Source organism: Coturnix japonica, chromosome 4 (assembly GCF_001577835.2).
Source record: "Coturnix japonica isolate 7356 chromosome 4, Coturnix japonica 2.1, whole genome shotgun sequence".
NCBI classification, from domain to species: Eukaryota; Metazoa; Chordata; class Aves; order Galliformes; family Phasianidae; genus Coturnix; species Coturnix japonica.
This window is the reverse complement of record NC_029519.1, coordinates 4,915,671-4,936,787: the sequence shown is the minus strand read 5'-3', so window position 1 is coordinate 4,936,787 and position 21,117 is coordinate 4,915,671. Positions and strand designations below refer to the sequence as shown.

The 21,117-nt window shown below is 45.1% G+C and overlaps 1 protein-coding gene across 5 annotated transcripts in view; it reads left to right on the top strand.

The window, feature by feature from the left end:
- The window catches only part of ATP11C (ATPase phospholipid transporting 11C), a 50,203-nt gene that overhangs the window by 20,798 nt on the left and 8,288 nt on the right, over nucleotides 1–21,117 (top strand). For all 5 annotated transcript variants that reach the window (XM_015860384.2, XM_015860383.2, XM_015860380.2 and 2 more), the window contains exons 5-26: nucleotides 400–507; nucleotides 1,174–1,302; nucleotides 3,541–3,644; nucleotides 4,040–4,090; nucleotides 4,518–4,582; nucleotides 5,186–5,267; nucleotides 5,633–5,783; nucleotides 6,641–6,838; nucleotides 7,907–8,068; nucleotides 8,273–8,430; nucleotides 8,718–8,789; nucleotides 9,358–9,431; nucleotides 9,636–9,739; nucleotides 10,399–10,580; nucleotides 11,451–11,714; nucleotides 11,986–12,160; nucleotides 13,286–13,388; nucleotides 14,603–14,748; nucleotides 15,138–15,197; nucleotides 16,103–16,230; nucleotides 19,106–19,241; nucleotides 20,560–20,625. In XM_015860384.2, the coding sequence (XP_015715870.1) occupies nucleotides 400–507; nucleotides 1,174–1,302; nucleotides 3,541–3,644; nucleotides 4,040–4,090; nucleotides 4,518–4,582; nucleotides 5,186–5,267; nucleotides 5,633–5,783; nucleotides 6,641–6,838; nucleotides 7,907–8,068; nucleotides 8,273–8,430; nucleotides 8,718–8,789; nucleotides 9,358–9,431; nucleotides 9,636–9,739; nucleotides 10,399–10,580; nucleotides 11,451–11,714; nucleotides 11,986–12,160; nucleotides 13,286–13,388; nucleotides 14,603–14,748; nucleotides 15,138–15,197; nucleotides 16,103–16,230; nucleotides 19,106–19,241; nucleotides 20,560–20,625 (2,718 nt within the window). The remainder of the gene's footprint in view (nucleotides 1–399; nucleotides 508–1,173; nucleotides 1,303–3,540; nucleotides 3,645–4,039; nucleotides 4,091–4,517; nucleotides 4,583–5,185; nucleotides 5,268–5,632; nucleotides 5,784–6,640; nucleotides 6,839–7,906; nucleotides 8,069–8,272; nucleotides 8,431–8,717; nucleotides 8,790–9,357; nucleotides 9,432–9,635; nucleotides 9,740–10,398; nucleotides 10,581–11,450; nucleotides 11,715–11,985; nucleotides 12,161–13,285; nucleotides 13,389–14,602; nucleotides 14,749–15,137; nucleotides 15,198–16,102; nucleotides 16,231–19,105; nucleotides 19,242–20,559; nucleotides 20,626–21,117) is intronic.

Sequence of the window (21,117 nt, the reverse complement as noted above, 5' to 3'; positions counted from 1 at the left end):
AGAAGAAGAGACTTGTCCTGTGTTACCATAGGAAAGAGTCACAGGGTGCTAAGCATATTATTCATATTATCAGCCTGTTCTTGCCAACACTGAGAATAATAGAAACATGTTACAGTAATTTAGCTGCTCATTGCATGCACTGCATATAGATTATTTTTCGTGTGTTATTTTAATCTGTTCTGAATCTGTCAAATATGCATATGAAGTTTTTAAAGTAAATTGATTCAGTCTGAGCTACTCTGGTTGATGTTTAGTCAGGCATGAAGGAGTTCTGAGGACTGTTGAGCTTACTCATTTTTTTTTCCCTTCTCTCTTTCTTTCTCCCTCCCATTGCATTCTATCTATCTGGTTAGTTTACTGCTCCATTATGAATTGTGTTGCTTGTATTTGTGTGCCTAGGGATATGAGGACTGGTTGAGACACAGAGCTGACAACGAAGTGAACAAGAGTAATGTCTTCGTTATTGAAAATGCAAAGCATGTGCAGAAAGAGAGTGAGAAAATCAAGGTAACCGTTAACAGAGAATTCAGATGTAGTTATTGCCAGGTGGGACATTGGGGTCTGTGATATACACCGGTGCCTGCAGCAGGGATGTGCTGTGGCTCTCCCCCGGCTGCACAAGGCTTCTCTGACTTTTGCGTGAGCTGCTCTGAGAGTCCTTCCCAGTTAATAAGTGAAGCTTCCTTTGTTTGACTGCTTTTGAGAAGCTGTCTTGCAAAAGCTGTGCCTGTACTGACAAATGACAGATCTGTCAGTGTTCCACATTTGTCTGGGACAGGCAGTCCTCTTCTATTTCCAACTCTCCCAAGGACACCAGGAAAGCACACCGGCTTTGACGTTAATTTATCACCCTGCACTTCAGATTAGTACAGAGTCTCTGACTTCATCAAGATTCAGCAGAGAACTGAATAATAGTGGTGCTGCGTGGGTAGGCTGCCTTGGCACTGGGTGGGCTCTGATGCTGGGGCACCTGCATGGCATGGGGCAAGCTGGTGGGGTGCTCAGCAGGCGGAGAGCTGGGCCCTCTGAGTAATTTGGACTTCTTGATCTTGAGCACCCTGATTCCTCTTTTAGCCAAGGTGATTTCTTCTAGGCTTTGAGAGGAGCTAAATCTGTAAGCATCTAATAATATCAGAGAGGTTTTTTTTCATTGAAATGTCTCTCTTCTTGCAGGTTGGAGACATAGTAGAAGTGAAAGCAGATGAGACCTTCCCCTGTGACTTGATATTTTTGGCCTCAAGTAGTACTGATGGGACCTGTTACGTCACTACAGCGAGTCTGGATGGCGAGTCAAATTTCAAGGTGATGGGGATGGATGGACAGCACGTAATCAAAGCTGGTGCTTGTGCAGTGTGTGTGTGTGTATATGTGTGTGATGATTAATTGAAGGATGCTCCCGCAGCACCCGTCCCCACGGCCATGGCTATATTTAACATCTCCTCCCTCCGTCTGTTCATCCAGTGAGTCAGCAGCCAAGTGCTCTGTGGATTGTTTGTTTTTCTTTGTTTTCTTAAACAACCATTTCTGCTGGCACTGCCCCAAATTGATTCCATCTTTATCAGAATAAATATCTATCGCTAAATAGTGTCAATATGAATATGCAGGCTTAGCTGCATTATTGTCCATCCTGGGCAATGTATTACTGCTTTCCTGCTCCTATTGCATGTGGTGAGATCTGATGTAAGTAGGTAAAGCAGCAGCTATGGCTGCTTGAGCTTCTTCTCAGAACCTGCCAGTACTTCTTCTATTTAATGGAGATGTTTTTGTGTGATTTGGGGCTTTCTGAGGCAATGTGTCTTGACTTGTTTGACTTGCGGGATTTCTCACCAGTGAGCAGAAAACTCCCCTTTCGTTTTTGGTTGGGTTTTTTGTTTTAATTTACGTTTTTCTTTTGTTGCTTTTTGTCTGTTTGCTTTTCTCTTCCCCGAATCAGAAGCAAAATCTGCTATTAGTCTCGCTCAGGATGAATCTCCTCTTCGGTGTATTTCCTTTAATTATTTTTCTCCTTCACTCCAAGGGAAAGAAACAATAAAATTACATTGGTCACAAGATGTGAGGATTTGTTCACAGCTGTTTGATGAATAGATATTAGATCTATTATTAGATATTAGTTCTATCTATCTAAAGCGGATATCAGCAACTGCAGTAGTAAGAATGGAACTTACTTTGAAATTGGGTGATGCTTTTCAGCACACTCTGAAGCTGGGGAATACCAGTGGTGTTCTAACTATGGGGGTCTCCAGCTCATCTCTTATCTGGTGGCTGTTAATTGGTGCTGATAATTTTGTGTGTGGGCTGATGCAGTGTTGATGTACTGAGAGGTTGTGCCAGTGAGGAGGAGTACAGCTTCGGAGTGGTGTCAGGTCAAAAGCAGATATCCATGTTAAATAGCCAAGTGCCTGTTAGTGTCAGGTGCACTGTATGCAGGAGTTAAAGTTTTCATAGTCTTGGCTCTTACTAACCTGAGTTTCTAAGCAGAACGCTAAATTTCTATATTAAGCACTGTGTTTGTCTCAGTTTGTGGGTTCCTGTAGGTGAAGGGGAGCTGTCTCCTGTTTCTTGACAAGGTTAAGGTGGAGAGAGTTGGAAGGTGGAGGGGGAAATAGAAAACAAGTGCTGTTCGGCGAAGTAGCTAAGATTAGGAACCAGGGTGTGAAGCAGAGCTGGGGTGAGGGAAGCACATGCAGGTACTCACAAAACCTCCTCCACACTGGTAGCAGTTGCCTACCTGTTGGGTGTTTCTCAGTGCCTGTTAGGTCATGAATATAGGAAAACATGCCTAGGAACTGGAGCGCAGTTATAAAATGGATTGTGGCAGGGCTCTGTCTTTGCAGTATGAATCTTCAGCTGTCTGTTATCTCAGAGAGCATGTGTTTTCTAAATAGGCCAAGGGACCGTGGATGTAAAGATTGTGGGAGTGATTAGGAGGCTGCTTGGAAGCATCATTCAGTAATTGCACAGTGTCCATGGAGACAGGAGCAGCGGATACAAAGCTTGGCACTGGGCATTGCATGAACAGTTCTGGGCCGCTTCACAGGAGCTTTGATTTATAGCAGAAGTGTGTGTGCTTCCAGTAGAAAAACCCAGGCAGGTCACCAGCATTCAGGTGGGTGTTTATAGCATCACGACTGTGTGCCTCGTGGGAGGAACTGTTACACTGTGCACAATGAGAGGAACACAAATGAGTTGAGGAAGCTCGTTAATAAATTTGTTGATGAAGACGGATTAAGGCAGCCTGTCACACAGCCTGCAGTGGTTCAGAGGCTCCAGCAGCTCCTATAAATAGTGCCTGCAGGCAGTGCATGGATCCTCGTGCAGTTCCTTGCTAATTGTGAGCGATGGAGCTTCACAGCACCTAAAAATAGCTTCAGGGCTGCCAGCACTCAGCCTGCTCCCCAGCACTGGGGCTGCCCTCTCCTTACCCCCAGGAGCATCCCAGGGGCACGTGGGAGAGATGTGGGATACTGGATGAGGAGGGACCTGCCTGAGCTGTTCCTAGGGCTGCCACTGAGCTCTGTCTTTGTGTGTTTCTCCTCCCAGACTCACTACGCAGTGCGGGACACCACCGTGCTCTGCACGGATGAAGCCATAGACTCCCTCACGGCCACAATTGAGTGTGAGCAGCCGCAGCCAGACCTCTACAAGTGAGTGTGGGCATCCTCACTGCTCCAGTGAGCTGCCTGTCTTACAAAGACTCAGCTTGATCAGTAGCAGTGAGTCATAGTTCACTAAAGTGAGTGGTGTTCCTTCCAAGTAAAATGCATTGGTTGAAATTGCTTTTAGGATTAGACTCTCAGTTGTTGAACTCTTTGTAAAGGGGGTTTGGTGCTGTGTGTTTTACTCCTTCGTTTGGGTGGGCTGGGAGTGGCAGCCAGAGGCACGTGGGTTGTTTGGGGCTGTGTGTTGGCCCTTCCAAAGCCTTCAACTCTTAGGCGCACAAATTTCCATGTTAGTTCCCATCTCCTGATGATGCCTCTTGAGTCCATTTGTGAGTCCATGTGTTAGTAATACAGGATTCTCATGTGTTTTGTAATTACAGGTTTGTTGGAAGGATCATCATGTACAGAAGCAACCAAGAGCCCGTAGCCAGGTTAGTCTTGCAGCTCTCAGTGCCCCCCTCAAAGATGTTGGGCATCTCAATAGACATCTATATCACATTTCCAGGATCTGGATCCCAGTGCTTTAGCATGCAGGGCCACCACACCTGTGCATGTAGACTGGGGCACTTCCAGTCTCCTTCACTGGTTGTTCTGGGCCCTGTTAGCTAAACAAAGGGAAGCAGTTGAAAATCTACCATTAAATTTGTAACTTTGAGCACTGAGGAATAACTTGCATAAGATGAAATGGAAACTAAAGTATGTAAAAGGAAAACCAAGCGAAGTCATGCAATGTCCAATTTGAAGTTTAAATAAAGCGATCAATGCCTAAAAATCATTTGTTTAACCTTATAATTTATCTCTAGGATTTAAACTGTAAAGAATTTAGAGTGACGTTCTATTATAACCTTTTATTTTTAGGTCTTTGGGTCCTGAAAACTTGTTGCTGAAAGGTGCTACCCTTAAAAACACCAAGAAGATTTATGGTGAGCAGTTTATTAAAATTTATGATTACGTAAATAGATCAGATGAGCAACTACATTTGTCATTATTTATCATAAAATCTGGGGTGGAAAAATACTGACCTGCAGGGCCCTGCAGTTGTTTTTGTGCACCGGCTGACTGCAGAGCTATGTTGATTGCAAAGTTTTGGGGGTGAAATGTGGAGGTGCTGCTTATATCTGCAGCGCTGCCAAGCTGTGCAGGTTGTGTTAATGCACCTAAATGAGCTGTTCTTTCTGTCTGGGTTACAGAGAACAAGAGGCTGTTTCCAGGCCCTCTGTTAAATGCTAGTGCCAGAATCATGGGTCTAGACACTGGTAATTTAGAATGAAGGCTGATAGAGAAGGCTGATCTTTCTTCTAACTGTGCATGATACTTTGGCTGCTGGTCAGTGCTCAGGGATATGTGTAACTAATGTAACTTAGCAGGCTCTGAGCTTTCTGCATTCGATCAGCCCTTGGGTAATGCCAATTTCTAGAACTGGGAATCAAGTTCCATGTAAACACTGATGCCCTTGATGGCTCGGTGAAAGCTGGGTCCCTTATGGGTTGCGAGCCCCTGATGAGTTTTGCTTTAATCCTCTGCAGGAGTGGCGGTCTATACCGGAATGGAGACAAAAATGGCTTTGAACTACCAAGGGAAATCTCAGAAACGCTCTGCTGTGGAAAAGTGAGTACAGCAGACAGAGATGGGTAAAAGCTGTGGCTTTCTTCATGGGTGATTTGCACAGAAATAATCCCCCAATCTGCCGCCTGTTGTTTCAGATGCTTTCTGACTTTCCGTGCAATCTGTGTGTTTGATTAAGCGTATCTTTCAAGGAGCTGCATCATTTAGTAGCTTTTTTTTGTTGTTGTTTAAATAAAAAGGACATAGGGAATGTTAAGCTATGTGAACTGACCCTGAGTATCAGCAGTGTCCAAAGCACTTGTCCTGTAATTCCCTTCTGAAAAGTAAGGAAGGCTTCTTCCTGCTTGTTTGCATGATTTTTCTATGTGAAAGTTGCAAGAATTGTAAAAAGGAACCTGTTTTTTCAGATCTATCAACGCTTTCTTGATAGTGTACTTATGCATCCTATTGAGCAAAGCTACTGTGTGCACGACTCTGAAATATGTCTGGCAGAGTAATCCATTTAACGATGAGCCTTGGTACAATGAAAAGACTAAAAAAGAGAGAGAGACGTTCAAGGTAAATGGATTTGTATTTCGGCACCTCCTCCAGCTGTATTTATTCTGACAGTTTTATTTAATCTGATCATGTCTGTTGCCAGTCCTGTGATGCCTGCTTGCTCTTTGGAAGCACTGTCACTTGCTGCAGTCTCTCCTGTTTGTGTTTGCCTCCTGTCTTGATTACTACCTGCCTCTCGTGCTTGTGTGCAGTGATGCTCTTAGCAAGGCTTGCTCTAACCCTGCTCGCACGCTGCTGTCCCCATCACCCTTGGGGCAGGCATAATGCACGCCAGGCTACTGACAGCAGGAGGATAACATCGTTTCCACCATGCAGAGATATTACATAAATGCAGCAGCTGATTTAACCTGGATCCTTATCTGAACTTGAGCTATCTTTCAGCTTTGAGTAGATAAACTTAAATTGAGGCCGTGTCAGCCAGGTTCTTAGACTTGCAGAGACGCATGCAGCCAAGCCTGAAGGAGTGAATGTGAGTGGGTGGGAATCAGCTGATGTAGTTGATTGTTGACTAGGACTTCAGGGATGTCACAGAATCAGTGCTTGACTGTTCTCAAACTACTTGCTGCCGATACCTGAGATGAGAATCAGATGAGAATCATCAATATGTGTACCTGAATAAAACGTAGATTTAGTCACTTGGAAACAGCGCTGTGTGCTCTTCTGTCATACTCCCATATATCTGCAAATGGCAAAGAGATTTCCTATATCAAAGGAAAGTACAATTTGGTCCTTTGTCTTAAATGTGTTCAGTTATTTTCAGAGGGCTTTTTTTCTATTTAACATTTAAAGAAATGCTGTCTCCCTGTGTTATACCTGACAAGCACAGACTGCATCTTCTTCTTGTCTTTCCATTGCAGGTGTTGCGGATGTTCACGGACTTTTTGTCCTTCATGGTCCTCTTCAATTTTATTATCCCGGTCTCCATGTATGTTACAGTAGAGATGCAGAAGTTCTTGGGCTCCTTCTTCATCTCTTGGGACAAAGAGATGTACGATGAAGAAATAAAAGAGGGAGCGTTGGTGAACACCTCAGACCTGAATGAGGAGCTCGGACAGGTCAGAACAGGCTCTGTTTGCATCTGCTTTGAGAGACGTCCCTGTGTTGGCAGGGGAACAGCAGCACAGAAAGAAAGCCAGAAGATGCTGCTGTAGCCACCAGCATGCCACACCGTGTACTGCCCCCTCCTGCTGTGGTGGTTGGTGCTTCTGGTGGTGGTTTATGTGCACCTGTATGTTTCTTGATAGCTGTGAAGACCAACTCATGGGCCACTGCTGCTGGAGTAATGTTCTCCCTGATAAGAGACCATGTTGTGGCAGTCCCTTGCAGTCCCAGCAGTACAGGGCTTCAGCCAGACTGGTGGCACTTTCCATTTAACGCGATTCCGCTAGCGGCACGAAGTTGGTAAGGTTATAAATAGTGTATGAAGGAGGAGGAACTGGGTCACGCCAATTGTTTCCATACTGGGGAATATCAGGCGTAGCACTTAGTGTGTCAGGATGGTTTGCTTTCACTGCTTCAATTAAAAGTCAGAAATTCTATGTCTCTTCAAGGATTAGCAAACACACCTGCCCAGTTATCTCCCTGGGCACACACTGCACGTGCAGCCATCCTGCTGCTGGCTTTGCTGGAGCAGTTGTAGCTTCTTTTTCTGAGTGTGGGATACGTATGGTGCCTCCTGCTTCTTATTTTGCTTTTAAAAATACTATCAGTTTGGAGTAGCAATTACGTGTGTATATAATATGGCACCAAGGAGGAAGTCCCACAGAGGAGGCAACAGATCTGCAGCAGCAGCTGTATGAGCACTGGGAGCCAGAGCAAAGAAGCCAAGAAGTAGGATGAGGGAGAACAAAAGGTCTTGAAGCAAGTTTTAGAAGCCTTTGGGTGCTGACTCCTGTCAGCTGTGCAATGGATTGAAGAATGAAGGAGGTAGTAGAATAGCCCAGTGTTGTCCACACAAAGCACCTGCATGTTTCTGGGGACCAGGTTAAGAAAGCAGCAAAGGGTTGGCACAGATGTATCAAACTGACCCAACCTTTCAGTTTGTGGAGGGCTGCTTCCACGTATGGCCCTGCTGCAATGACGGCTGCAGCAGTGCAGTGAGGTGGGTGTCTGATCTCTTCTAGGTGGAGTTTGTCTTCACTGACAAAACAGGGACGCTGACGGAGAACAGCATGGAGTTCATCGAGTGCTGCATAGATGGGCACAAGTACAAGGACTGCATTTCAGAGGTTGATGGCTTCTCGCAGACTGATGGACCCCTAAAATATTACGGCAAAGCAGAAAAGGTGAGAAATCTGCATCTTTAAAGTGTTTTGTTGGTGGCTCCAAGCTAGGGGTCAGTGCATGGTCTATTACTGCTGAAGTCGTGGGGGTGGTTGGTGGGGTTTTTTTGTTTTGAAATACATACACACAGCAGTGGTAACCAGCTGCTCTGAGGGGGATGGGATGCATGGCACAGAGCTAATCGTGGGCCCTTTCTCCATCCCTAGAGCCGAGAGGAGCTGTTCCTGCGAGCCCTGTGCCTGTGCCACACAGTTCGGATCAAACAAGCAGACCAGGTGGATGGGCTGATAGGACACCCTGAGTGCAAGAACACCTACATCTCTTCTTCCCCAGATGAAATTGCTTTGGTGAAAGGCGCTGAGAAGTAAGAATCTGACGGTGTTGTGTTTTGTTTCATGTAAAGCTCCTGGAGGACCACGTATAGAGCCTCATGGCACCTTAGCAATTGTAATGTCCAACTTCCCAGGTTATGAGGGTGGTGCCAACATGTTAAATTTGGCTCTGCAAGCAGCTGCCCAAACCTTCTAGCTTGGGCTTGGTAACTTCTTACCTCTCCTCAGCAATACAGATCATGAAATGAGAAGTCTGTTAATGTGTAACACACGCCAATGGGTGCTCTCAATATTGTTCTGTCCTCTTGTTTATTGACAGGTATGGTTTCACTTTTCTAGGACTTGAAAATGATTTCATGAAAATCCGAAACCAAAAGAATGAAACTGAAATGTAAGTGCCACAGGGCCTGCCAGGAATATTGCTGCCAGGGGTTGAATGGACTCTGTTCAGCTTTGTTTCTCACGTGGGTTAATTAAGCTCAGTCAGCGTGTTAAACCAGGCAAGGTCAGAACTGCTCAGCAAAGGCTGTCAGACCAGTTACCGACCTGCCCAGCCCCTGCTCCTTTGTGCAGTGAGCAGGGTGAAGGGTTTGCTTGCAAAGGCTTGCTGTCAGTCCTTAGGAAGCCTCTAGATCCCTTGAGTGTGTGCTGTCCCTTGCAGTCTCCTTCCTTCCCCAGAACCTTATGGGTAGCAGCTGTGCCTTCAAGCGGGGCACAGCCTAAGCGGTGCAGTATGGCTCCCAGATGGAAAATTATTTGGTTTTACCCTGTGCTCACAGCTCTTGTGACATCCACATGCGTGCAAGAAACTGGGAGTGAATTGCCTAACCCCAGTGCTCCCATACTGTTTGTCCCCCAAGCAAGTTTCACTTCTCTGGATAGTCAGTGTGCAGCTGTCCTCAAGAGCTGTTTTCCTTGTGCTGAGCCTAAGGTCAAATTCTTTTCTTCCTTTTTTAAAGGTACCAGCTTCTCCATACGCTGAACTTTGACCCTGTCCGTCGTCGTATGAGTGTCATTGTGAGAACCACCACAGGTACAGCTACACTCAATAGTTCAGCCCAATATCAAAGAATGTTTTGTGCCAGGTGTCAGACCACTTTTGGGAGCCTTCTAGCAGTTCCTCCTTTAGTTCTACTATACTTTTTCTTCTGTATCTCTTGCTGGTATTGAAGCCAATGTCCTTTAAGCCTTTCTATGGCTTTTGAATGCTATAAACTACTTATAACTTTGCTTTTAGGAAAGCTGCTTCTCTTCTGTAAAGGAGCAGACTCCTCTATTTTTCCAAGAGTGCAGCAAGAGGAAATCCAACAAACTAAAGTCCACGTGGACCGCAATGCTATGGTGAGCATGCAGTGGGGAAATGGCTGGCTCTGGGGTCAGGAAAGTTGTATGCCAAAAATAGGGATGTGACCTCGCTTTGGAGGGAAGTACTGAAGATCTGAGTGTCACTCCGTATTGTTTTGAAGCCTGGTTTCTTTCCTTTTTTGTTTCTTTGACTTCCATGTTTATTTGACTTTTGATATACTTATATGGGTTTGATCGCTGTTGTGTCCCCGCATCTCCCGAGCAAGTTAAAAATAGCACTAACAATAGCACACTGTTTGCTCTGGTGGGAGGAATCATTGTGTCGGTTGTGATGTGCGTGTGAAGGTGGAAGTGAAGCCTGTGCTGGGAGGCTGATCTGGCAGTGGTGGTGGTGTGGGAGGGTGGCCATTTCTTGGCTCTAGGTGCAGGGGCATTCAGTTGTCCCAGCTATGTGCAAGATCTCTGCTCTGGCCTTGCCCTTGTCTTATGTCTGCTGTGCTACGTGCATGCGTGTATGCTCTGATGTGAAGAAGTTACTATGTGAACACAGCTGCTGTCTTCTGACTTAAGCCATCCGTCTTTATAGTCAGGTTCAGTACTGACAAAGTGCTGACAGAAGTGCTGGCCCTAAGGTGGGGAGCTGCACAAAACAGGGTTTAAGGGCAGTTGTCTGCTTCTTTTTCCACCCCTACAAGGATGGCTACCGAACGCTTTGTGTGGCATTCAAGGAACTAACTCAAAAGGAATATGACAGGATTGACCGGCAGCTTAATGAAGCAAAGATGGCTCTGCAGGACAGGGAAGAAAAGATGGCAAAGGTCTTTGAAGACACAGAAGCAGACATGCACTTGATTGGGGCGACTGCTGTAGAGGACAGGTAAACAGGCACCAGCACACAGACCAAGCGTGTTGGTACCCATGTTTTCTTCACAACTTTGTGTTGTGGTGGGCCCTTGCTTTCTTGCGTGAGCTGTGGTGAGATTCCTTTGCAGCCTGGGTTGGCATTCCCCTGGGAGCAGTGGGAGAAAACTTGGAGCATCCCCATGAGAGCTGAGCAGCAGGGCAGAGGTTGGGAGCATGCAGTGGCAATTACTCAGTGGTACAACCCGTTACATACTGCCTAGCTGCTAAAATCAGCTACTGCAGGGGTTAGGATTTATTAGCGAAACCACAGAAGTACTCACACTTCTACAAAGTGAATGAATGCATGCAGCCTCAATTTACACATCAAAACAAATGCAGTTTTGTTTGCAGTTACAGTAAGTGCATGTGTAAATTAACCTCATATTCTTGACTCTTGGGTCTTGTAGTATAATGCGGTGATTTCTGTCTGCATGTAAAAAACTTGGGATTGCTGAGCTCTAATCCTTATTCCTGTGGCAGTATCTCTTCAGTGTGGGGACAATCAATTAACTTCTCCCTAGCTTACATTCCCTACCTGCAAAATAAGGATTCCCCAGGGGGCTTTGTGGATTAAGAGGCGGTGTTGGCTAAGCCTCTTTACACCCATCGAGTGCTGTATCTCAGAAACATGTTTCTGAGGTTCCTGCCTGGGGCCTGCAGGGAAGGGCTTTACAGCCTTCTCTGAAGGTCTCGTTTATCACAACTCTCTTGAGTTGTGCACGTAGTGTAGAGCTGCTCTGGGGTCATCCTGCTTCTGTCCAGCGGTGTGGTAGTGGCTGCTCAGAGTCTGCCTTGCATCCAATGCCAGCCTGAGCAGTGAGGTTTTTTTTCTCTCTGCACTCAGGCTGCAGGAACAGTCAGCAGAGACGATCGAAGCTCTGCATGCTGCCGGCATGAAGGTGTGGGTACTGACAGGGGACAAGATGGAGACAGCCAAGTCCACCTGCTACGCCTGCAGGCTCTTCCAGACTAGCACTGAGCTGCTGGAGCTGACGGCCAGGGTGGTAGGTGAGAGCGAGAGGAAGGAGGACCGGCTGCACGAGCTGCTGATGGACTACCACAAAAGGCTGATCCAGGATGTTCCCAAACCCCGGGGTAGCCTGAAGAGGTGAGTGGTGAGATCTGAGCCTGTGTCTGTTGGGAGACACGCTGCTTGCAGTCTCCTTTGCTTTAGCTGGCTTTGAACTTAATTATGCAGCTCCCTTAGCGAAGGATGTGTGCTAAATCTAGGTTATTTTATGATGTCTAAGTCCCCCAGAAAGGATGAGAGAAAGATTACTACACAAGTAGTTCCTTTTCCACTGAGATGATAAAAGCAGCTGGATTGACTTGTTAGAATGATTTTCTTTATTCCAAATCTGTTCCTTGTTGTGTCCTAGAAGCTGGACGCTGAGTCAAGAATACGGCCTGATCATAGATGGTTCAACACTGTCGCTGATACTCAATCCTTCTCAGGATTCCAGTTCTAGTCATTACAAAAACATATTTCTACAAATCTGCCTGAAGTGTACAGCAGTTCTGTGCTGTCGGATGGCTCCTCTGCAGAAAGCACAGGTGAATTCCTTTTTGGTTTCTTTTCCCACTAACTGAAGCATGTCGTTAAGTGATACAACACACCTTTACTCCATTGGATGAAATTGATCTGCAAGTGGGCTTCAAAACCTGCAGTGAGACAACTTTGTAAACCACATCAGACCTGGTTTCTTGGTTTTTTTTGGAGGGTCAGCTGCCATCACTGGGCAGTAGATGTCCAAGTTGAGAGAAAGGCTCCTGAAGGGGTGTTGCAAAGCAGTTTGTTATTCCCCAGGGAGCAGGAAGCAGTGCACCTGGCACAGGAATTCACAAATCCAAAAGGCAGCGGTGTTGCTAGAACAGTCTGACTTGCAGATTTACCAGGAAGATGAAGCAGGGCGACTTTTAGGGTAGCACAAAACCTTCAACAAGTTGTAGTCAAGTATTCCTTTCATTAAAGACGTGGTAGATGTAACCACTGATTATTTCTGTATAACGGTGTGAGGCTGCGTTTCCTGCAGTGCTGCTTTAAATAAAGCTTACTCATCTTGATCAGCCAGGACTTCCCCAGGCTATGTATTAGCCTTGTCTGAACTTCAGAGCGTTATGGAAACACACCAGTCTTTCAATTATGAATATAAAACCTTTCTTAAATACGCTTGCAGGAAGCCACAAGCCCAAGCCAATTAGGAATAAACAAAACCCATTTGTTCTTTTTTTTTCCTTTCCAAATCTGTAGTCCATGACTTCCTCACACCAGCTGATGATAAAGGATTATAAACAGTGCATTTTTAGCCCTGCTGCAGGGTATGACTGTCTTCCATGTGAAATGCATGAGAGGCCACATCTCTGTGAGAGAGCAGGGTCTGGCAAGGGGGAAGGGGAGGCTGCTGCTGGGAGTGATTTGTTTCTGCATGCTGTCCTTCAGCCTTGTGAAGCTGGGTCTTGGCTTTTCCTTTGATTGATGGCTGCAGAGGAAATAGTGAGGGTGTTGATTAATCTGAACTCTTTATTTGGCTGCCACAGAGCAAGGTTATTTGTTCAGGAGTGTCTGGGGAGTTGCAGGGGTCTCTGGAGGTGGGGTATTTTTCAGTGTGGGGTTATTTGTTTGTTTGTTTTCCTACTGAACTTTTTGGGTTGTGCTGCTATCCTGTTTTAAATCTTTAGATTGTGCGAATGGTGAAGAACACAAAAGGGAGCCCAATAACGCTGTCAATAGGGGACGGTGCGAATGATGTCAGTATGATTTTGGAAGCACATGTTGGAATAGGTAAGACCCCCTGATACACCTATCTGATACCTAGGGCTGCTATCAGTCTGTGTTGCTTATGTTTGCTGTTGTAACTGATCACACATGGCTGAACTAATCCCAATTGACAGATGGGGAACTTACCTGCTGCTTTCAGAGGGCTTTTGGTCTGGATCGGTGCTAGGGATCATGGTAGGCTGCTGCCCTTTGATAGGCACGTTCTCTTTGTCTTTACCACGTGGTGAACTGCAGATTGCTTCTTATGCTTTAGTTCCCACTGGTGAAATAATGGGGTTTTCTGCTGTCCTCTATGCAAACAAAGGTTGATTCTATTTTAAATGAAACAAGGTAACTTCCTCTGACCTTTATTTCACCATTAAAGCCAGTGCTGAGAGCTTCGGTGGGATCGTACCCATTCAACTCAGCTGAGCTGTAGCTGGCATTTGTCCTCTACCCAGGTGTGTGCTGGAGCTTGGCAGCTCTGATTGCAGCTGCAATGTGTGCATTTTCCAAGGGCTGATGCTGGGCTGTGCTGTGCCTGCCCTGTCCATATTCCTGATATCAGGCTGGAAAACAGCTGAATTTCATATCTAAATTTCTGCAGATTGTTGTCAGAGACTGTGAAAGTACTGGCAGTTTTTAAATACCACTGAAGAGGGATGTCCTTTGTTTTCTAACCACCCTCTTTATTTCTGACTGTTGGGAATGGCATGTTAGCCTCTAATGAATAGAATCCTTCACTGTAGTTAATTTGGATGTGGTTTTTGAGTGAACAAAACTGGCTTTCTTGAGCTTTGCTCTGAGGGGATCTCTTGGGAGGCTGAGCTTCTGCAGTGTAATAACCACACTGCTAGATGCGGGTAGGCCTGGGGGAAACCTTATCTTTTATTGGGTTTATCTGAGATGCTCGTCATCACGTGCTCCTACAATAAGAACTCAGTTAGCAACCTAAGTTCAGATTAAAAACTCCAGAGGATTGTCACAGAGCCAAGGTCATACCAAGTACTGCAGAGCTTTAGTGTTTGGCTCTCCTCTACCTGCTGCCCCTGTCCCTAAAGGGTCAGTCCCAGCGGCTGGGTACACAGGGTGACATGGAGGCATTTAAAGTGTAAAAGTCTTAAAGAACCACCAAGGAAACACAGCCTTTGTCATGGCCTGAGGCATTGAATTATGTGACCAAATTTCACAAGTAGCATCAGGATAAATTCCAGTCCTTGCCTTGCTTTTGTCTCCAGGTATAAAAGGCAAAGAAGGACGTCAGGCTGCAAGAAACAGTGACTATGCTGTTCCAAAGTTTAAACACTTAAGAAAACTGCTACTAGCACACGGGCATTTATATTATGTGAGAATAGCACACCTTGTACAGTATTTCTTCTATAAGGTAAGAATCAGCTCATTATTTTTGTTTTCACTGTGGGTTTTTCTGACAACAGAAGTAGTGTAAAACAGATGATGTATGGGATACTCTGTTTTTTTTCCATCTGGGGTGAGTGTGTGTCTCCCATGTGCCTGTTAATTGAAAGCCCTTTATATACCAATATATGGGGGAATGTGAGAGCATGGCTTTCTTCCTTTGCCATCTGCTGATGCTACAAGCTTATTGAATTAGTGTAGTGCTTGGTAGAAAACAGTGTCCTGCTTTACCTGATAGTACAATATCAGATAATGCTATCTGAGAATAGAAAAAAATACTGGATTTAGATGGGAAGTCAAGCATTCACTAAACTCATGAACACTTCCCTGCTAACCTTTCTTTTTTCGTTTCTCTAGAACCTTTGCTTCATTTTACCACAATTTTTATACCAGTTCTTCTGTGGATTCTCACAGCAGGTAACTTCCAGTAACGTATCTAAAAAGACAGGATAAAAAGCCAGTCACACAGCGAGGCTTCCTAGCAAAAGCTTGACTTTTGGTCATCCCACCCCTTCCTCATCTTTCCTTGGATGACAGTAGGAATTGACCTCCTTGCTCAGTGCTGCGTTTTTGAGACTTGCAAGTAAAAACAAATAACTTTCCCATCCATGACCTGTTTTTGTTGCTTAAGCATGGATGGAGACCTTCCCAGAGTAGTGGGGGTGTTGTAGCTGGTTTGCCAGCACCTAATTTTGCTACTTCTACTCTGGAAAGTTTTCAAAGACTTCCTGATCTTCTCTCATCTGCTGCATTTCCCTATACTGAAAATGTCCTTCAAAAAGAAGAATGGCCTGTTCTTTTGTAACAGCCTTTAAATAAGCCAGATGATGAGTGTCATCACTTAGTCCAGATGAGTGTCAGAAGGACAGACCTCTGACAGGTGGGCTCAGGTGCTTGCAGATGCTGGCCGTGCCATTTGTGTTTGCTTCTGTTCTTTTCTATCTGGTTGGCCTTAGAAGTATAAGAGTTTATTCCCCGCCTGCCTCAACAGAACCACTTTTTATTTATTTCAAAAAAGAAAAACTATAGTTCCTCTAAAAAAAAGTCAAGTCTTTAGAAAGTCACAGGAGACATCAAGTGTATTAATAGAAACAGCAGCACAAGAGCAGCTGCAGAAAAGCTGCAGTAACGGCTGCTTTATGACGTTGTTCTGGAGGTCGAGCTGGAGCCCAGACAGGCACAGAGTGTGACCCACATCTGTGACAAAGGGATGAGCCTGTGGGGTGGGTACAGAGGCAAGGGCTGGAAACTGCACATATGTCTCTGGGAAGACTTTTCCAGTAGAACTTCTGTCTCATTTTACCCCTTCTCCTTCTTTTCAGCCACTGTACGATGCTGCTTACCTTACCATGTACAACATCTGTTTCACATCTCTCCCCATCCTGGCCTACAGCCTCCTGGAGCAGCACATCAACATTGACACACTGACCTCAGATCCACAGCTGTATATGTAAGTCAGAAGGGGCTGGATGGGCCTCAGCACAGTTTGAACTTGTTAGTGCAGGACAGGATCCATTGAGGTGGTTTGAGCCAGGTGTATGGTTACAGTTGTACAGTTATAAAGTTGATGGATAAACAGAGGTTATGTAATAGAAAGAGGGTTAATGATAAATGCTCACCGATGTTGAGGCTCACTGTAAAACTCCACAAAGGGGCTATCTCTGGGAAGAGATCCTGTCTTAGTGGTGGTCAGCCCTTAAATGAGATCAGGGAGAGGTTGAGGCAATATTAAACACGGCTGCATGAATAGGTGGTGTGACCTTGTTTAATTCTCTGTAATCTGCCGTCATTCTCCATGTTTCTGGGACTAGAATATTGTCAGTTCTACATAGGGCCTTCAGTCCTGTCTGTTTCTCCTAGATTGGCTACTAATTGAGCTACCTGCTAGACTACCGCCTCTGATGCCACTAGAGGATTTAATATTGAAACCAGAGTGCCATACATATGGGAAGGGGCCTGCTGTAAAATTAGGTCCCTCATTCCTGCCAAGAACTTAACCATATCGGGGCTATCAAAAAGTATCTTTGTAGACTCTCTCATTCCCAGTTACCTGATACAATTTTGAAGGTCTTCCATGAAGGACCACAATCCCACGTGTAATGATATGTCTGATTTATTTGGCCAAACCATACAGCATGATGCCATGAACCAATCCAGAATAGAATGATTTTCATCTCTAAACTGGGTTCCACTGTATAGTCTCTGCTTAAGGGCAGGGTGAACAGTTACAGTGACCAACTTAGATACTTCGGGGCCACTAACCAGTACACTATCTGCCCCTGAATCCCATAACCGTAATAACCAAGCCGGAACACTCCCTTTGAGTCTATGTCGAAACCATTGCACCAGATACATCAGGTCTGTTGCCGTGTATGGTCAGACAGTAACTTGAAAATGTGTTTGGGTAGGGGACCATAGATCAGGAGGCGCCCCTGCTGGTCTATCTTGAACCTTTTTTCTTCATTGAGTTATGATATGACAGCAATGAATTCGTCACAAGTGGTTCTTTAAATCAGTTTTAGTAATTTCATTTCCTTGTTCAACCAGATCCATTGTTTTAGATGCATGGTCGTCATTTACTGAAATATTATGGACCTGGGTGATTGGTGGATATAAAAGTGGTCTTTTAACCATTAATATACTAAGTTCTTGCTCCAGTTTTTCAATGCAGTCTCTTAGTAGTTGATTTTCATTTCCTAACACATCTGCCCTGATTTAAGGCGTTTAATAGTGGCCATGCCACTGTAGAGGCAGTTAACTCATTCTTTCATAATCAAAATGTCTTTATTTAGCCCTTCAAAGTATCTCACCATACAGAATGGGGAGAGCTGAGAACTCTGCTCTCTCAGGTGCCTCCAAGTTGCCCATGGAAAGCACTGTGTAAGAGAAGATGGTCTTCCGCCGCTTTGCTGGCATTCTTCTCTCCTTCCTTGGTTGCAACTGGGGGAATCCCTGACCTATGGAACCCCAAATGCTTCCATTTCCCCCCCCTCCCTTTCCATGCATGTACCTTAGGTGCAGCCTTTCAGGCATCCTAAAGGTATTGTTTCTGAAATAGCTGCTCAACTTTGTGGTTAAACTTCTGCGCTCCTCCAGCCATGCAGCAAAATGTGCGTCTTTTCAAATACGTTTGTAATTGAATCTTGTGCAGCACAGACCAATAATAGCAGGCCCCTGTGCTCTCACCTGCGGGCTGTCTGATCACCGGGGTATGTGAATTGAGGGAAAACAGATTAATTGTGCAGTTAGGAAGCTTCAGTTTGAATATTCATGACTTTGCATGTGCTGCTGAATACGGAATGACTGCTGTGCCTCTGCTGTATAAATGCTGAGTTGCTGCAGTGCAGATCTCTCATCTGAGGCACAGTAAAAGCCTGTTTACGATGAGTGCTGCAAGACATAAATGGGAATGCAGAACGATTGTACTGAACAGGTTCTTTGCACTTTCCCTTCTTGCAAAAAATAGCTCCTAGTAAGGAGCACTGACAAATCAGACTGAGCCCAGAGTACAGTGTGTTAGAGAATTGTCACTGCGGTATCATACAAGGGATTCCAGTAGGGTTTTGCTTTAGAAACTGCATTTACAGAAGCTCAGCACCACACCTGCTTTCAGAGTGCATCTTGCTGCAGATAGTTGGAGTTAGGAAGTAAAAAATAAGAGAGGATTTTTGGTTTTGCTATAAACATGCTTTCATCCCCCATCAATCCTCAGATTTTAAGGACTGTCTGGAAAGAAAGTGATGCAAGATGCAGGGAGCTGCTGCTGCCTGCAGCCAGATCTCATTCCTGTGCTCAGCCAGGAGCCTCCTGCTAAACCCCCGTACTAAATCCCACGGTGTGATTCAGGGGGTTATTTTCAGCCTGTGCAGAAAAAGCACCAGGAATGAGATCTGCAGAGCTTTCCCAAAGAAGTTTGTTTGTGGGCTCAACAAAAAGAGGGAAACGTGCCACAGATTCACTACACCTCGTGTTTCTTCAGCATAGCCCTGGCTTTGAAATTGAGTGATTAAGTACATAAGGGCTGGGGAAGCACAGTGGCTGTGGAAAGGGCATGGGGCAGCATTTTGCTTTGCTCAGACAGGGCTGGGATTTTGTCTGCAGCATGTACAGAAGGATAAAATAAAGAATAATCTCTCAAATACCTTCTGATTATTATTAAATGATCAGCAGACTCAGAGCAGATGTTGTTTACGTCCTGCGTGCCGGCGGATAGTTGGGTGTTTCACCTCTTTGTTTCCTGCATCAATGCCCACATCAAACCCCCAGAAACATCAGGCTTTGCACCAGGTCCCACGTGATTTTTCTTGTTCTTGCTTTCTTGGCAGGAAAGTTTCTGACAACGCCATGCTGCAGTGGAGGCCTTTTTTGTACTGGACCTTCCTGGGCGCCTTTGAAGGACTCGTGTTTTTCTTTGGGGTTTATTTTCTTTTTCAAAACTCGTCGTTGGAAGATAATGGCAAGGTAACAACACCCCTCCCCCTTCTAAAAAGAGAGAAGGATGAGTGTTTCTTTTGTGCCCTGCCTCTCTTATCTGCCTGATAGCAAATATCTACACGCTTAAGCTGTGCGGTATGTCTCAAGTCTTGTCCAGCGGTGTAGCATTGCTTATGGTGTGATTCTGCATCAAGTGCTTGAAACGTTTTCCAAATCACCATGGCAACATTGCAGCGGTGGCTGTGCTCTCTAAGTACAAGAACTGGTCTTGCAGCAGATTCATGCTGCCTGGTGCTTTACCAGGGCAAGGCATCAGTGCAGCTGTACGCACAGTGTTGTGTGCTATCCTGCAATGTTAGCAGGGCTCAGCTGATAGAGACCTTCTTGACACCATCACTTGTGAGCCTTGAAAACACCCCAGCTTTTGTTCTTTTAGAGGACAGCACATGGAGAAAAGCAGAGAAAAACACGCATTACTTCAGTGCTGACGTTCATGGCCCCAGCTATGTGTAGTCACGCTCCTGTGTTGTAGATTCTGTGCCTTTCTGTATTTATAGCCATTCTGGTTGCGTGTGAATAGGACATATAAGCCCCAGTGTGTTCTACAGATGCCTTGAGAGGCCAGGTCTGCGTGACGCTCACACAAGCCCTGTGCTTTTGTCCTGTTTTGTAAACACTTATGCTTGTAAGAACTGCTACCAGCAATTGTTCATAATATCCATGTATGTTTGATTGACTCCTTTTTCACTCCTATTGACTTCTTTTTTTTTTTTTCTGCTTTTTTTTTTTTTTTAAAGAAAAAAAAACTTTTACATTTCACTTTCTGTTTTAATGTATGCATTCAGATCTTGACAGCCTTTGGTAAGCATCTGTCCCATTCGTTGCCATCTTTTGGATTCATATACAGTATCTGCTTTTCTTTGTTGTGCATAGTCACTAGGATCTGCAAACCAAACCGATGCATTCTCATACAGAGAAATGCCCATTGGTGCATTCTGCAGCTGGGACTAGCCCAGCACAATCATTAGAGGTGCTGCGGTGGTTCTGTGTTACGAGAAAGCAGAAACTGAATAAATTGCCAAGAAATCATGGAATACAGGTGGTCCCAATGACTTGTGTTCTCGATCAACATTGCTGTTAGTAGGAGGTTGTGTCTGTCGCTGTCACAACACTGGTCACTTGTCCGTGGTAGTGCATGGCACAGGGTTAGCGTAGCCAAGTCCTGAGTAGCGATCGCGCCATTCATGTCCCCTCTGCTCCCTGCTTGCACTGTGCCGTCATTCCTTTCTGTTCTTCTCAAGCCAGGTAGGTAGAAGCACGTGTGACAACGCTCTGTGTCTTCCAGGTCTTTGGAAACTGGACCTTCGGGACGATTGTTTTCACTGTGCTGGTGTTCACCGTCACCCTCAAGGTAAGATTCTGCCCCTCTTTTCCAGTCACTTGTTTTTGCAGGCATTCTTGAATGTGTGATAAATACTGTGTGGTAAATACATTGAAGATGCTTTCATGAATACCTTTCCTCCCCACACTTCCATCTTCTGTTTGCCATACATGCAGGACTTAAATGGCTTATTAACTGTTGGATTCTTGACCATGCAGAGTGTGCTTATATGCACGTGCTTATATTCTGCTAAATCATTTTCCTATTTTTTGCCTTCTTCTGAGTATTCCAGTTGATTGCAGTTGACGTTATTTCCTTTGGCTTTAAGCTCAAGAAAGAGGAGACAACCAACCAAGTATATTTGAGTTTGCCCACCTTTGTTTCAGCTGCTGCTCAGCACCGTGGGGGTCAGAAAAGTACATCTGTCAAACAAGCATAGCAAAACTGCTTTGTTTCATGGAGCTTTCCAAAATGAACAGTTTGCATCAGACCTTACGAAAGACATTTTATGTTTGGTTCAGG